Below are 18129 nucleotides of genomic sequence, written 5' to 3'. Positions count from 1 at the left end.
GATAGATAGATAGATAGATAGATAGATAGATAGATAGATAGATAGATAGGATTGATAAATAAATTATTTCCTAGCTCTTTCTGTTGAGAGAGCCAAGAAATAATTACATCCAGTGTCAAGGAACACACATAACGCCCATATCATGGTTTTTAAACACCATACTCTACTAAAAAGAGCCAAGAATCCTTGGAGAAATGACTGATTTCAGGGTTAGAACAGGAAAAGTATAGGATAAGCCTAGAACATCTTATTGTGTTAGAATATCAGAGCTCAAAGAATAAGCAAAAAAGGGATAAGTAAAAAAGAACTCAAGAGTCAACCAGAAAGGCTCCCACTGGCACATCTGGGACAATTAAACATAAAAATCAACAATAATTATAACACATTATAACTCAATGGCTAAAACAAGACTCCATAGCCCATACTGATATAAATACATACATGCATACATAGAACGGATGAAGTTCTTCCTTACTACAAAATTCCAAGTAAAAAATGTACAAGGAATGATGGAAAAATTACTATTTGGCAACCACCATAGTAATTCTTGTTTTAAGCAAGATGTTAACATTACGGGAATAGTTAAAACATATAGGGTAATTCTTTGTACTCTTTTTATGTTTTTTTCTGTAAGTCTGGAATTAACTCAAAATAAAAAGTTTTTTTAAAAAACAAATGGCCTAATTGGACATTTTTTCTTTTGTCTCTTACTTAAATTTTTTTTTTCAATTAGTTGCTTCCTCCAAAATTCTTCCAGAGGGTCATTTTCTATGTCAACTCCATTAATGTGCTGCTCAATCTTAAAAGTCCTGTGATGGTTCCCAATTCTTCACTGTATCAATGGACTGACATCTGTCTAGTAATGAACTTGATCTCCTCCACCCTCTTTCTCTTCCCTACCTCCTTAGGTGATCTCATCTAGTCCCATGACTATAAATATCATTTATATATGTCAATAGGTCCTAAATCTATTTCTCTAAAACTATAAATATCATTTATATATGTCAATAGGTCCTAAATCTATTTCTCTAAAACTGAGCTCTTCCTGAACTCTCTAGAACAGCCAAACGAGACCTCTCCATCTCCCCTGCTCCTAGTCTGTTCCTTCTTCAGTCTTAGCTATCTCAATAAACAGCACCAATTACCCTGTAAAATCAGGCTAAAACCCTAGAGTCATCCTTGGTTCCTCCACATCCAATATGTCAGCAAGTCCTATCATTTCTACATCCAGAATACATCCTAAATCTATCAATTTCTTCTAGCTTTATTACTATCACTCTAGTCTAAACTACAATCATCTCTCACCTAGATTGCTGTCTTCTACAACTAACTGGCTCTTCCTGCTTTTTACTCTTGCCCTGGCCACAATCCACTCTCTAAAGTGTCAACGTGGTTTTTCTCATGTCACTGTCAAGTGGTTTTTTATCATTAAATCATAAATCAAATTATAATACTCCCATGAGTAGAATCTTCCAATGACTTCCCACTGCACTTTGAAAAAAATCCAAACTTCTTACCGTAGCCTACAAGGCCCTCACAATCTGTCCCCTGACTCCCCCTTCAATTCACTTTCTACCCTCCCATGAGCTAAGTCAGTATGCTCAAGTTAGGCTGGTCTTCTTTCAGTTCCTGGAATATAACAAATTTTTTTCTCTTTCAGGGATTTTAAACTTAGCTGTTATTTTTGTTGGGAAATTCTCAACCCCACATCTTCTCACTGCTGGTTCCTTCCTATTATTCAGGTCTCAAAATATTACCACCTCAGGGATGCCATCTCCAATCACCCATTATATGCGGCCTCACTCCCTCACCAGTCCCTCTCTATCAAAATACCTGTAATTCCTTCATAGTACTTATCACAATTATTTTAGTTATTTATTTGTTTACTTGATTACTGTATGTCTTCCCCTTTAGAGTTTAAGCTCCATAAGGGCAAAAACTATGTTCATCTCGTTCATCAATCTTCAGTATCTAGCACAGGATCAATAAATCAACATTTATTAAGTATCTCATGAATAAATGAATTCATTATGGACAAGGAAGATATTTTCTCAATCCCCTAAATCTACAGCACTTCTATAAAGTAGGTCAGGGTCAAGCTCTGAAATACATAAAAAACTAAGCATGAATAAAATTATTACATGACTACATAGTGACAGGAAGTTTGAAATTCATTATTCTAATTACGCATCCTTAACTTACACCTTTTGTGTTCTAACTCTTTCATCTCCTAAAATAAAAATATATGTTATATGTCAATTATATCTATCTATCTATCTAACTATCTATCTATCTATCTATCTATCTATCTATCTATCTATATTTGACCCTTAGAATTGAAGTATGTATTCTTCCTTTAGCAAAAAGATATCCATCTATTCTGGGTGAAACTATGTGCTTTCAAAGTCTTTTTTGAAAACTTCCTATTTTATGCCCTCACTGTAGTCTCTTCATACTTCTATCACAACATCTGTTATATTGTACTAAACTGAAGTGTTTCTATTTATTCATTCATCAAGCATTTATTGAGTATCCACTACTGGTACTCAACACCATAGCTGCTAAAGATACAGAGATGATTAGGAAGCAATTCCTAGCATCAAGACTAGGAAATAGACCACTTTAATACATAAAAAGATCAACAGAGGGGCCAGCCCCATGGCGGAGTGGTTGGGTCTGGCATGCTCTGCTTTGGTGGTTCAGGTTCATTGGTTCAGATCTCAGAGGCAGACCTACACCACATGTCAAACCACGCTGTGGTGCCAACCCACATACAAAATAGAGGAAAATTAGCACAGATGTTAGCTCAGGGCTAATCTTCCTCAAGAAAAAAAAAAAGAGGAAGATTTGCAACAGATGTTAGCTCAGAGCAAATCTTTCTCACCAAAAACCAAAAAAAGAGGATCAACAGAATACCTAAAACAATGTGCTAAGTAAAATAATAAAAATGAACAGATATTCTGGGAGCAAAAAGGAAGTCATATATCTAAACCCATAGGAAAAGGGTAAGTCTTCCTGGGGGTGATGACTGAGCTGAATCAGAGACAGCCAGGTACAAGGAAGCATAGAGGGTGAGGACATATGCCAGGCAAAAGCAGTGAGGTGAGAAATGTCATATATTCTCAAAGATTAATAAGCAAGTCTATGTTGGTGAAGCACAAAGTATGATACAGAGCATGGTGAGAGGAGAATTTGGAGAATAGGCAGGGGTCATATTACAGAAAGCCTTGCATGCCACATTAAGCTTTAATTCTATAGGTTATGGGAAGCCACTGATGGCTACTGTAGTCAAGGGAAGAGATGAAGGCCTGATCTAAGGCTAAGACAAGAAGAGAACTGATTGGAGAAATATTCACAGCACTTGGGGACCAACTGCATGGCAGATGGGTAGTTAGGGAGGGAGAAAAAGAAGTCAAGACTCAGATGTTTTAAGCATGAGTGACTGGATAGATGGTGATAACAACAACTAGAATAGAGAATAAAGAGGAAGAGGAGTCTTATGAAGGAAGCTAATGAGTTCTTTTTTTTGACAAATTGAATTTGACGTATTTATGCATAAAAATCTCTGGGAGTCATCAATTTATGGAAGGTAGTTGAAATCAGAAAAGGAGAGAACAATCCAGGGAGATTCAAGGAAAGGCAGGCCACAGTCAGGCAGGGAAGAGAAATCCATGAAGATGACAGAGGAATAATTGTTAGAAGACCAGAAGAATAAATATAAGGGAATAAAAAGGAAATGAATGGTCAGCAATGCCAAAAACCAGCTAGAATTGTCACTATTTTTTATTTTAGCCATTCTAATGGGTCTGTAGTAATAAGTCATCATGGTTTTAATTTGCATTTCCCTAAAGACTAATGATGTTGAAATCTTTCATATGCTTATTTGCCATCCATCTGTCCTCTGGTAAAATGTCTATTCATGTCTTTTATCCATTTTATATTTGGATTGCTTGTCTTTATTGTTTACTGTAGAGTGTTGAGAGTTCTTCATATATCCTACATACAAGTCCTTTGGTGGATATGTGATTTGCGAATATTTCCTTCCAGTGTGTAGCTTCTCTTTTCATTCTCTTAGGATCTTTCACTGAGCAATAGTTTTTAATTTTGATGAAATAATTTATTGGGTTTTTTTTCTTTTAAGGATTGTGCCTTTTGGTGGCATGTCTAAGAACTCTTTGTCTAGCCCTTGGTTTTCTTCTAAAATTTTTATAGCTTTACATTTCTCCTGTGTTTTCTTCTAAAAGTTTTTTAATAATTTTATATTTTACATTTAAATCTATGATAAATTTTTAGCTAATTTTTGTACAAGGTGCAAGGATTAGTCTGAAGTTTGGGGGTTTTTTGTTGTTGTTGATTTGTTTTGTTTTTTTATGGATGTCCAATTGCTCTACCTCATTTGTTGAAAAGACTAGCCTTCCTCCATTGAATTGATTTTTGCATCTTTGTCAAAAACCAATTGGGTGTACTTGTGTGGGTCTATTTCTGGGTCATCTATTCCATTCCACTGATCCATGTGTCTAATTACTTAATACTAAAAAGGTTTTTAAAAAGTCAACTGGAAGTCTATTGAGAGAAGCAATGAAAAAATATCCTTTAGATTTGGAAATTAGTGGTCACTGGTGACATTAATGACAAAGTGGTGAACAGGTATACTGGGAGCAAAAAAGAAGTCATGTATCCAAACCCACAGGAATAGGGTAAGGCTTCCCAGAAGCCAGAATGCCAAAAGCAATGGGTTCAGGAGTGAATGACTGTTTTCATGCTCAGCTACCTATTTTTATTTATTTTTTATTTTTTTAGGAAGATTAGCCCTGAGCTAACATCTGCTGCCAATCCTCCTCTTTTTGCTGAGGAAGCCTGGCCCTGAGCTAACATCCATGCCCATTTTCCTCTACTTTATATGTGGGATGCCTGCCACAGCATGGCTTGCTGAGTGGTGCCATGTCTGCACCCAGGATCCGAACCAGCGAACCCCAGGCCACCCGCAGTGGAATGTGCGAACTTAACCGCTGCGCCGCCGGCTGGCCCCTCAGCTACCTATTTTTAGATTGCAAGACACTAGAAGGCAAGAACTGTGGAAGAAGAGTGAGGATGCTAAACACATACACACTAACATGTCTTGCAATTCACCAGTCACATAAAATATTTACAAATATTTTAGGATTATTTTGTATCAATTCTTACACCTAGTAAAGAGGCAAATTCACAGCCAAAGTTTCCAGAAAAGTTGGGAGGCAGAGAGAGGAGGAAGAGTAGTTTAAAAAAACAAAAAACTTGGAGAACCTAAAATGAGGTTCTTCCAAAGATCCTCAGTCCATAGGGAGGTATCCTCAGCCCTCTATCCCCAAAGGAAACTTTAAGGAACTTGGAAACCCTGTGCCCCCATCTGAGAACATGCTACATAAATTCCTCTTTTAAGTAATCAGCTTCACAAGTTTCCATGTCCTTTGCTGTTAAGTTTTCATCTTTCCACCAATCATATGACAACAGTCCCATGTTGTCACCCATGCAGTCTTTTTTCTTTTTAAAGCATCTAGCATGTGGCTAGCACACAATCGATTCTCAATAAGTAATTATCATTATATCAATATTAGGACAATAAAAAGGGAGATGCATTTCCTTTATAACTGCCACTTTGAACATTTTTTTCCATTTGTTAGGAGTAAGAACTAAAATATTTATAACTAATCCTCAAATAAGGAATGGTAACAAAAATATAACTCTTAAAACCCATATTGTCATCCATGACATGCTTGTTCCTTTGGGCAGAGAAAATAAAAACCTCAGTTTTTAAATGTCATTCCTTTCTAGAATGAGACTTAGCAGGTATTCTTAGAAGAACCTACTTTGTAATAATTTCTTTGAAATTTCAAAACAAGAAATATAAAAAATTGAACTCACTCCTTTCTTTTTAATTTCACTGGTCATCTGTCAAAAGCAAACAAATGAGAAATGATTAAATGGAAATTTTTAAGTAATTTAAATTTTTTTAATTAAAAATATAAAAAATATATGTAAATATATGTAAAAATATAAAATATATGTATTATTCTTTTTAAAATAAGAATTATATTGAGATTGACTCAAAATTATTAAGAATTGAAATATCATAAGGATAAAGTTTTTAAAGAGAAAATATAAACTTACAGTTGGAGGATAATCTGGCTCTGGTGATGAAGGTATTCTTTTACTCAGTGTTCTGTCTATATTTCTTTTGGCTCCATCAATTCTGAAATTTATAGTTATAAAACTGTATGACTCTTGAATATAACATTAGGATATATTATTAAAACATTATAATTTTAACACTTTTTCAACTATACTTAAAGAAGAGATATTCAAGAATTCTTTCTTTCTGAATTTTCTGAGAAACAAATCCCAACCATTATCAAGGAGACCTTAATTTTCAAGTTATTCATGTGTAATTTAAAAGGATGAGACTAAAAATAAAAATCAAATTTTGTCAATTATAACTTGACAATTTTAAAATTAATCCTGACGTATAGTGGGCCATTCTATGTATTATCTCTGTTCAAATGCCACCTTATCAGAAAAGCCTTCCCTTACCACTTATATTAGGCAGCACTTCCTTCACTATCCATCCCTTTTACCTTCACTTAGCCTGTTTCATAGCATTTACCACCATTTGATATATTACATGTTGTAGACTGTTTTATTCATTACCTTATCCCCAATGCCCAGAACAGTACCTAGCACATAGTAGGTGCTCAATAAACAGTTCTGAATGTAGGAATTTATCATCCATAAAATATAATTTCCTCTTTAAGTAAAGTTATACCATCACATAATCCATTCATCTGTCACCAAATATTTATTGAATGCTTATATTATGCAAGATACTTGGTTAGGTTTTATTAAAATACAGCAGCAACAAATCTCAAGGAATTTATAAACTAAAAGAGTGAGAAGATAAAAAACAGAGTGCCATATGAAAGGTATGGATCCTGATGGTTCAGAGGAGGGACAAGTTCACTCCCACCTGGAGGTATCTATGAAGGCTGCGTGAACAAGTTAGCATTTGCAATGAGCTTTAAATGAAGAAGAGAATTTCAGATTGAGATGTGGTTTTCCTGGGTAGATGGATCTGAAAAAACAAAGACCCTGGGAAACAAGAAAGCAAGGGAATGATCAAAGGAAAAGACAAGGAGTAGGGAGTTGTCCAGTTTCCCAGAGTCTACGGGACCAGATGGAGATAAGTTTGGAGAAGTGGACTGGAATACCCAGCTAAGAGCCTCAAATAGCAAGCTTTTTTATTCAATAGACAATGGGGAGTGACTGAGAGTTTCTGAGCACAGGAACATTTTTAGGAAGACAAATCTACAAGTTGGTAAAGGCTAAATACACTGGAAGAAATGACCAAAGGAGAGAGTACCTAAGAAAAAGAAGAGAGACCTGAGAAAGAAGATTGGAGGATGCAAAGCATGACAGGAATGAAGAAAAGTTGAAGGAGGCAAAGGAGATTTGGTCAGAAAGGTAAGAGGAGAAGCAAAAGAAATTTCAGGGAAAAGATGGCCACTGGAATAATAAAAGCAGAGACTGGTACTCTCCATAAAGTTAATGACCATGTCTGTTTTGCACACTGCTCTATCCACACTGCATAGATAGCATCCATCAAGGTCAATAAATATCTGTGGAATGAATGATCAGAATAGTGGATTTGGAAAAAAACTCACATGTCTAGTTCAGTACCTTAATTGATGCATGAATACATACGAATTCATGCCTGTCTGATGCCAGAGTCTATACTCTCACTCATTAAGTGAATTAGATTCTTTCAAATGAAGTAGTTTTAAAATTCCTCACTCTTCTTTCTAGCTACTATGGTTTATCAATGCCCCTCTTAAAGTGTGATCCCAGAATTCCAGAGTTGTGTGACCAGTGCAGAGTGAAAATTTTCTCTCCCCTATTCTAGACATTCTCCATTTATGAAAGCAGCCTAAAACTGAATTCGCTTTGTTTGAGTAGCCACATTTTCCTGCTGAATCTTTCTGAGCCCAACTAAACTAAAATTCCAAAGAGTTTTTCACATAAAGTAAAAACTGTGCCTGGAATATCCTCCTTCCTCTCTTTTTTTTTTGTTAATCATCAAGGCCCAGGCCAGACTTCCCTTCACGCGTCATTATCTCCATCAACAACCCAGCTCTCAGTGATGGATACTTTCAAGGAATTTGCCTTATACTTTGGTATGCTAGTTGGCACCAGTTGGCTTGCACTGCAGTTATCCCAATATAAATATGTCTGACTTTCTTGAGCTCTTTTTATATAAATGCCACCTTGAATACAGCAACAATTTTCTGGAGCATGGCTATAAATAAAAAGAACCGAGAAGAACATAAGAGTGAGCCTTTTCGCACTCTGTTTTTGCTTTGCATGTTAAATATCAAGAATAAATAAACACACAAAAACTAAATAATTTCAAAGGACTGTGTGAGAGGCTATGTGCCATAAGAAGAGAAAGGCTAGTTTGAATCAAGAGGGAGGTAGTGACCATGGAAGAAGTGGCTCATTCCTGGGACTCTGGAAAGCTAGACAATGATTTTGGCTCAGCCGAGTGTTCCCAGGAACTGATTCCAGGAGGAGATCCAATTCTGCCCACGACTCCTTACATCCTACCTTACCCCTGGAAGTCTCACTATCCACAGACCTCACTCTGCCTTGGAAACAGGCAAGTCCACACTCCTATTGCCTAACATGTAGAGGTAGCAAGGGACAGAGAATCACAAAATCCATGGCCACCCAGAAAAACGTGTTTCTGGTATAAAAACCTTTATTTCCAGAGGCATTTTTCTCAAACAAAACATGACAATTCTAATCTCAGTATTAATACAGCACTCTGCTTCAGGTAATTTTGAGGCAGTATTTTTTATTAAGCACCCAAATGAGAGAGGTACTACTTGCAGATCTGTATGAAACACACTAAGAGATAAAGTTCCTCCTTAAAAAGATTCTTTCATTCGCTCATTCACTCACCAAGAATAACATGCCAGAATGTGCTTAGTGTTGAGATCTCTGCCCTTAAGCATGTCAAAGTAGAAAAGAACGACAACTAAGAAAATAAATGACAACATACTGTGTTACAACATGCTCTGTTCTCTCTGCTTAAGACATCCTGCTCTTCTGCTCTTCGTTCTGCCTCCTCTCAATTTTTTTTCTCTCTCCCTAGGTGATTTCAACTATTCCCCATAGCTTTAAAAATCATCTACATTCTGCTGACCCCTAAATTTGTATCTTTAGCCTAGACGTCTTCTAAGTCCAACTGCCTACTTAACATATTTCCCCTTAAATGTCACATAGCCACCTCAACTCCGAAAGAGAATTACTGCTTTTTATTCCTCTCATCTCCTGGACTTCCAATTCTCTATAAATACAGACACTGTCATCTACCTGGTTACCAAAGCCAATCCAACAGAAAGTCCCATCGACTCTGGATCCAAAACACATCCCTTTAAATCTATTTCTCTCCTCCTCCACTGTCCCCAGTCTGTCTCCAACCACCGATGCTACTTCCAAAGCATCCTGCCTGGTCTCCTTGCTTCCTTCTATTCTTGTCCTCTTCCCCTCCTCCTCAGTCTATTTCTAATAGCCAGAGTGATGGGTTTTAAACGTAAGTTGGATTTCACGTCATTTCCCAGTTTAAAACATTTCAGTGGCTTCCATTGCACTTAAAATAGAATCTGAATTCCTTATCATGGCCTACAAAGCCTTTCACAATCCCCCCACCTTTCTCTCCACCTTCGCCTGATCCCACTCTTCCCCAGGCTCCTGATACTCCAGTGTCATGGGCCTTCATCAATTCCTAGAGCACACTAAAAGCATTCAGATTTGAAAGCTTTCATGCTTGCTATTCTCTTTGCTAGAGTGCTGCTCCCATGTTTATTTAAGCGATGTGCTTCTTATTCTTTAGATCTCTACCTAAACATCAACTCCACAGGCCTTTCCTGCAATGTTCCTAGGAACATCTTCCCTGTCACTCTCTATCCCACTATCTTATTTCTTCATAGTACCCATCATCATTTAAAAGGTTAACATACTCTTTTTTTTTTTAAACATGTTTACTGTCTGTCTCCTCCCACTAGAATATAAGCTTTTTTTTTAATATTGGCACCTGAGCTAACATCTGTTGCCAATCTTTTCTGCTTCTTCTTCTCCCCAAACCCCCCAGTACATAGTTGTACATTCTAGTTGTAGGTCCTTCTAGTTCTGCTATGTGGGACACCACTTCAGCGTGGCTTGATGAGCGGTGCTAGGTCCTAGCTCAGGATCTGAACCAGTGAAACCTGAGCCCCAAAGCGGAGTGCCCTAACTTAACCACTGGGCCATAAGCTTCTTAAAGACACAGTGCTTTCTATTGTGTTCTCTATGGTCTCCCCAGTAAGACGTGTCTGTGTAACAGTAGGTACTTAATATCTGATAAATTAACTGATGTGAGAGAAATACGTAGAAAGAGTTAAAGCTGCAGGAAGGAGATTAGGAGAAGGCTTTTCAGAAGAAGTGATCCATAAACTAAGCATGGGAGAACTAGTATAGATATGCAGGCAGACAAATATTTTTCAGTGAAGGAAATTGCAGAGAGCAATTGTGAAATTTATTTTTCACTAAACTGTGAAAAATATATTCACAGAACTGCAAGTAGTTCAACATGGCAATGTGAGATAAGGGAAGGTTTTGGAGTAAGAACAATATGTAACTCCTAGGGAACTCCCTTCTCTATTCTCTAAGTCTACTGAAACATTGAGTAGAGTCTTAGAAATGGAGAGGATAAAGATCTCCAATAATACATATAATGACATTAGTTAACATATCTTATAAATTTGGTTTTAAATATGATTAGATGATTGACAGACTAATAAAAATATAAATCTAAAAAAGTTATATGATTGGGGCCAGCCCCGAGGCTGAAGTGGATAAGGTTCCACACTCTCCACTTCGGTGATTTGGGTTTGCAGATTCAGATTCCGGGTGCAGATCTACTCCACTCCTCCGCCACGCTGTGAAGGCATCCCACGTATAAAGTAGACGAAGACTGGCACAGATGTTAGCTCAGGGCTAATCTTCCTCAAGCAAAAAAAGAGGAGAATTGGCAACGAATGTTAGCTCAGGCAAATCTTCCTCACAAGAAAAAAAAGAGGGGACCAGCCCCATTGCCAAGTGGTTAAGTTCGCGTGCTCCGCTTTGGCGGTGCAGGGTTTTGCTGGTTTGGATCCTGGGCATGGACATGGCACTGTTTGTCAGCCCATGCTGAGGTGGCGTCCCACATGCCACAACTGGAAGGACCCACAACTAAACAAATAAAACTATGTACTGGGGGGCTCTGGGGAGAAAAAGGAAAAATTAAAAAGAAATCTAAAAAAAAAAGAAAAAATGTTATATGATTAACAGACCCATTTATTTGTAAGTAAAGTAAAATCAGCACAAATTTAAATTATTAAACTAGCAACAATATGATCATCAACAATGGAACAGACAGTAAAACACAGTCTGTTGTAAAAATATGTATAAGTAAGGCAGACCAAGAAGGGAAAGAGAATGCAGAAAGAGAAGCAGAAATCCACCATAGAGAAATTCCCCATTTTATAATTCAATGCTAGGTTGGCATCTTACAGATGAGATCAATGTCTTTTTCTCCTTATTTATGTCCAGAGCCTACCCACGTCAACTACCTAGGAAATTCTCAGTAATTGCCGAATTGAACCAAACCATCCTTATCACAGCTTTTGGTAACTGGTACCTAAATTAGCTTTAATTTCCATCAAATTGAAGGGGGGAAGGGCAAGATGTTGGACTATATTTTCTTTTGTATAGAAAAAATTTTAAGTACAAGAGTTTCACGATATTTTATTAAGAATTTGTTCAAATGCAATGCTGTTTGTGGAGGCCCAATTACTTGGTTTTACTTTCAGGGACCAGTATGGTTATAACACATTGAGAGGAGGAATAGTGTGGTGCTTAAAGATGTGAACTCTAGGGTCTGTCCCCACGGCCAAGTGGTTAAGTTCGCGTGCTCCACTTCAGAGGCCCAGGGTTTTGCAGGTCCGGATCCTGGAGGCAGACATGGCACCACTCATCAGGCCACGCTGAGGTGGCATCCCACATGCCACAACCAGAAGGACCTACAACTAGAATAAGCAACTATGTACTGGGGGAATTTGGGGAGAAAAAGCAGAAAAAAAAAACAAAAAAAAGAAGATTGACAACAGATGTTAGCTCAAGGCCCAATCTTTAAAAAAACAAAAGAGGGGCCGGCCTGATAGTGCAGTGGTTAAGTTCGCATGTTCCACTTCAGCAGCCCGGGGTCCATCAGTTAGGATCCTGGGTGCGGACATGGCACCGCTCATCAAGCCATGCTGAGGCAGGCGTCCCACATATAAAGTAGAGGAAGACAGGCACCGATGTTAGCTCAGGGCCAGTCTTCCTCAGCAAAAAGAGGAGGATTGGCAGTAGATGTTAGCTCAGGGCTGATCTTCCTCCAAAAAAAAAAGATATGAACTCTAGAACTAGACTGTCAGGGTCTAAACCCCAGCTATGTACCTTGGGCAAGTTACTTAACTTCTCTGCACCTCAATTTACTCATCTGTAAAATAGAGAAAACAATAGTTCCCATCTTATAGTGTTGTTGTGAGAAGTACAGGTGAAGCGATAAAAACAATGCTTAGAGTAAGCACTGATTAGCATAAGCACTATGTAACATTCACAGCCATTATGATTACTTTTTCAGTTGTGTCCCTAATTGAACTTGAAAGCGGTATTTTGCCCTGAACACTAATCATTTCACTTGAATTCCAAATGAGAATTATTTACTACTATGCTACTTACACTAACTGATTAATTGTCTTCTGCTGCTCCTTGGATCTTCTGTAATTCAGCAGTTTACTTTGTGTTGGTGTGTCAACACCTATGTCTTCAGGGGGACGGACAATGGGAGGTAACTTCAAGTTCAGAGCCTCCTTTTCTGCTGCAATGGCAGCTTTGTTTGAATCCGACATCTTGGTCCCCTGAAGATTAAAATATACTCTGAGGAGAAAAAGTCCTTAAAGTCATTATTGGAAAAGCTGGCATCGATATATACATAACATCTCTTACATACAATGCCAAAAATTCTAGGCCTTTTTAGGTTTTCCTCTCAAGTATGGTATTAGTCTAAAGAATGGCAGTTGAGATGAGTGGGGAGGATTCCATCAGAGCTCTACCACCTACTTGCTATGAAGAAATGAAGCCAGTCACTTCCTGATTAGGGCTTCAGTTTCCTCATGGATGAAACTAAGGAACGGGATTCGATGCTCTCTAAATAGCCTTACAGTTCTCAAATTCTGGGTTCAAATTTTTCCCTAAAATGCAAATCACAACAACAACAAAATCCAGTTGTTGAGGTACAATCCCTCTCCCAAAAAAAGCTGATATTTAACATCATTAATATTTTTAAACATCAGTATCATATCTTAGTCTTACCACCTTCCTAGAAAGTGATACTACGATGAAGCAAAAATAGGCATTCTTAACGCATAGGAAATCTCAAATGTCATGTAAATGCTGAACAATCAGCTGTGATACCAACCGCATTTGTCGTGGATGCCCACAGAATTTGGAGATTCCTGGCCTGAAAAAAGAGTATTTCCGCTGGCACCGAAGTCACCATCTCCTGCCCTGGAAGAGGGGTGAAAAGAAAAGCTGAGGACAAGGAAGTACCTGTGTGGCTGTTTTTCACCTCTTCCCGGCTGCACAGATAAGAGGAAAACGTTCAATGAGCTTCTTCTCTGGCGAAAGGAAGACAGAAAACGAAGTGAAACCTCAGAAACCCCAGCGGCTCCCGGCCGAGCCCGGCGGTCGCCTGTAGCGAAGAAACAAAGTTGTTGCCATGGGAACGGTCGCGATCGCAGCTGGAGAGACTGCGTGAAGGTTGCCTGGAGAGGCAGTTGCTGGGCTGCAACAGATTAGGATTACCTGTCAACAATAATTCATTGCTCAAGTAAGTGGAGGGTGGGTAAATGAGATTTTGTTTACCTAACTGCCTATCCTCGGAAGGGGTCCACGGAATCAGAATCTGCAAATTGTGGGAAACCGCAAGACCGGAAATTTGGATGTGTTGGAAAATAGATTTATGTAAACACTCGCTTTCAAAGGAGGATCAAGTCTTCAAGCGTCCCCATAGTACTTCCCTGTAAATATTGTAACTAATCAACAATCTAATTTATTTTGTTTCTACGTGTGGTGTTTGTTTATAGAGCACTTTTCCTTTAGCAATCCCTTGGCAAAAAAGGTTTAAGGTGTGTAAATTTTGTGAGTATTCTTGGAAAGAGAAACGTGAAACTTTGCTATTTGAGGCTGCACAATGGATACTCCGTCTAAATGATAATAGCCTATACAAATACTATGTGCATAAATGAAATTGGAGGATGAATAAATCCTGGTGGTGTATTGATGGCATATTCATTTAACAAATATTTGAGCCTCTTGTATGTGCCAGTCACCATGTAAAAAATATTTTTTTAATGAGAGTACAGCCCAGACTATTGTATCTGGCACACAGTAGGTCCTCCAAAAACATCATTTGACTGAATGAACAAACTAAACATCATCATAGCTTTCAAATCCAAATGCTCTTTCTGTAGAAAACAAAATACCTGCGTAAGTATGTAATGGTTTTTTGATATGTCAATTTGGTTAGGCTAAACTACAAGGACTGAAGGGAGGACAGCAGTCCTTTACATCATACACACACCTTCTACCAGTTATTCAATCGAACACTAATCTAGTGCTGCTGTGAAGAGATTTTGCAAATGTAATTCAAGTCTCTAGTAAACTACTGTTAATCTAGGGAGATTATCTGGGTGGGCCTGGCTCAATCAGTGAAAGTCCTTTTAAAAAGAAGGTTTAGACATGCCCTGAGCCCCAGTTCAGCTAGGTCTACAATTGCTGTCCCCTTTCTGGATCTTCTGTTCCTGATAGCCTGTCCTACAGACCTTGGACTTGCTTAACCAGCCCCCACCACTGCCTAAGCCAATTCCCTGTAATGAATCCACATATATATACACACATACATATGATATATAGGGAATATATATAACCTGCTATTTCTGCTTCCCTCATTAAACCCTGACTAATATAATGTTATCTTTTGTGGGTGTGAGTGAGGAAGATTTGCCCTGAGCTAACATCTGTTGCCAATCCTCCTCTTTTTTTGCTTGAGGAAGCTTAGCCCTGAGCTAACATCTGTGCCAATCTTCCTCTGCTTTGTACATAGGATGCCTCTACAGCATGGCTGATGAGTGCAGTAGGTCCACACCCAGGATCCAAACCTGCAAACCCTGGGGCCACCAAAGCAGAGTGTGTGGAACTTTAACCACTTGGCCCCAGGGCTGGCCCCAATGTGTATCTTTTTTTAACAGGTTTATGTAGGTATGATTTACATACTGTAAAATTCACCATTTTAAAGTATACAATTCAACGATTTTTTCATAAATTTATAGAGTTGTGCAACGATTACCAAGATCCAGTTCTAAAACATTTCCATCACTGCCAAATGTTCCCTTGGGCTCATATGGAGTCAATCCCCACTCCCACCTCCAGCCCCTGGGAACCACTGCTTTGCTTTTGGTCCCTGTAGGTTTGCAATCTCATATAAATTGAATCATATATTATGTAGTCTTTTTTGTTTGGCTTCTTTCACTTAATAATAACGTGTTTGAGATTCATCCATGTGTAGTATGCAACAGAAGTTCATGCCTTTTTATTGCTGCACAGTCTTCCATTATATGGATATATCACATTTGGTTTATGCATTCACTAATTGATGGACATTTGGATTGCTTCCAGTTTGGGGCTATTATGAATAATCCTGCCATGAACATTCCTGTACTAGTCTTTGGATGAACATACATTTTCATTTCTCATCGACAGAAACCTAAAGTGGAATTACTGGGTTGAATGGTAAGTCTATCTTTAACCTTTTAAGAAACTGTGAAACTGTTTCCCAAAGTGGCTGAAAGATTTTACATTCCTACCAGCAATATATAAGGGTTCCAATTTCTCCACATCCTTGTCAACACTTGGTATTGTCTGTCTTTTTTATTACAGTCATTCTAGTGGGCGTATAGTGGTATCTCACTGTGGTTTTGTATTTCCCTAAATACTGATGCTGTCGAACATCTTTTCGTGTGCTTATGATCCGATAATATATATTTTTTGATGAAATGTCTTTTCAAATATTTTATCTATTTTTAAATTGGATTACTTAACTTTTTATTGTTGAGTTGTAAGAGTTCTTTATATTCTGGATGCAAGTCCTTTATCAGATAGATAATTTGCAAATATATTCTCTTGGTCTATATCCTCTCTTTTCACTTTCATAATGGTGTCTTTTGAAGAGCAAAAGTTTTTAATTTTTATGAAGTCAAACTTATTTTTTTTTTTTTTCCTTTTTCTCCCCAAAGCCCCCTGGTACATGGTTGTATATTCTTCGCTGTGGGTCCTTGTAGTTGTGGCATGTGGGACGCTGCCTCAGCGTGGCCCGACGAGCAGTGCCATGTCCGCGCCCAGGATTCGAACCAACGAAACACTGGGCCGCCTGCAGCGGAGCGCGCGAACTTAACCACTCAGCCACGGGGCCAGCCCCTCAAACTTATTTTTTTCTTTTATGGATTGTGCTTTTGAGGTTGCTATCTATGAAAGATAGATAAGATCATGAAGATTTTCTTCTATGTTTTGTTTTCTTCTAGTTTTAGGTTTTACATTTAGGTCTTTGATTCATTTAGAATTAATTTCTGTTTGTAGTGAGAGATATGGATCCAAGTTCATTTTTTTGCATATAAATATAGAATTGTTCCAGTACCATTGGCTGAAAAGGTTGTCCTTTCCCCACAGAATTGCCTTGGCATCTTTGTTGAAAAATCAATTGGCCGTAATGTAAGGGTTTATTTCTGGACACTCAATTCTGTTTCATTCATCTACTTGTCTATCTTTATACCAACACCACACTGTCTTGATTATTTACCTTTTGTACAAATGGTTATAGTTTTATTTTTAAAAAAAAATTTTTTGGTTATAGTTTTAAAATTGGGTAGTGTTAGTCCTCTAACTTTGTTCTTCTTTTATAGAAAGAAGTAATTTTGACTGTTCTAGGTCTTTTGCATTTTCATATAAATTTTAGGATCAGTTTGTCAATTTCTGCAAAAGAGCCAGCCAGGATTTTAATAAATCGTTTAGTTTGAAAGAAAGGAAAAAATATGTTAACTACCTAACATATTTAATTTGCAACTTAAAATCCTTCCTTAAAGGCTCTACTTCTGAGTCTAAGGGTTAGAAATATTATTTACGAGAGCAGATAAGTTTATTTCACAAAGCCTTGATTATTTAAAAGCACTTATGGATATGACACCAAAATGTGATTCTCTAATATTATAAAAAAAAAAGTTTCTTCTACTTCTTCATAGAAATGTTGAAGATGCTAATAGAACTTATGAGACTAACTTATTTGTTTATTTTTTTAGGAAGATTAGTCCTGCCAATCTGCTGCCAATCCTCCTCTTTTTGCTGAGGAAGACTGGCCCTGAGCTAACATCTGTGCCCATCTTCTTCCACTTTATATGAGGGACGCCTGCCACAGCATGGCTTGCCAAGTGGTGCCATGTCCACACCCGGGATCCGAACCACTGAACCCTGGGCCACCGAAGTGGAATGTGCGAACTTAACTGCTGCGCCACCCGGCCGGCCCAAGACTAACTTACTGTGCTTTATACTATTCATTGTTCATTTCAAATTAAAAATGGGAGTGCAGGGAAAAGAAAGGGGTCCATATGCTTGAGTTCTTTTGGAGCTAAACCGTGATAGGTTTTACACAGGTTCTTTGATTGAATTTCTTTTCTTCAAACTAATTTTTTGGGGTGGGCCCCATGGCTGAGTGGTTAAGTTCGCGTGCTCCATTTCAGTGGCCCAGGGTTTTGTCAGTTCAGATCCTGGGTGTGGACATGGCACCACTCATCAAGCCATGATGAGGCGGCATCCCACATGCCACAACTAGAAGGACACACAACTAAAAAATATATATAACTATGTACCAGGGGGCTTTAGGGAGAAAAAGGAAAAATAAAAAATCTTTAAAAAGAGAAAAAAAGA

The 18129-nt window shown here is 38.0% G+C and overlaps 1 protein-coding gene across 12 annotated transcripts in view; it reads right to left on the bottom strand.

The window, feature by feature from the left end:
- The window catches only part of DNAH12 (dynein axonemal heavy chain 12), a 205102-nt gene extending 191263 nt beyond the window's left edge, over positions 1-13839 (bottom strand). For 9 of the 12 annotated variants that reach the window (XR_006886240.1, XM_046646798.1, XM_046646851.1 and 6 more), the window contains exons 1-4: positions 13574-13701; positions 12835-13013; positions 6148-6229; positions 5902-5928 (exon numbers count right to left, since the gene is read on the bottom strand). Coding sequence is in view for 11 of the 12 variants with exons in the window: in XM_046646798.1 (XP_046502754.1) it covers positions 5902-5928; positions 6148-6229; positions 12835-13013; positions 13574-13654 (369 nt within the window). In the remaining variant the exon portion in view is untranslated. Of the gene's footprint in view, positions 1-5901; positions 5929-6147; positions 6230-12834; positions 13033-13573 lie in introns of all 12 variants that reach the window. The other 3 variants (XM_046646842.1, XM_046646833.1, XM_046646822.1) reach the window with 3 other exon arrangements.
- Between the last annotated feature and the right edge of the window lie 4290 nt (positions 13840-18129).

This window comes from Equus quagga, chromosome 1, assembly GCF_021613505.1.
Source record: "Equus quagga isolate Etosha38 chromosome 1, UCLA_HA_Equagga_1.0, whole genome shotgun sequence".
Lineage (NCBI taxonomy): Eukaryota > Metazoa > Chordata > Mammalia > Perissodactyla > Equidae > Equus > Equus quagga.
The sequence above is the reverse complement of the archived record's forward strand: the minus strand, read 5'-3'. Positions and strand labels throughout refer to the sequence as shown.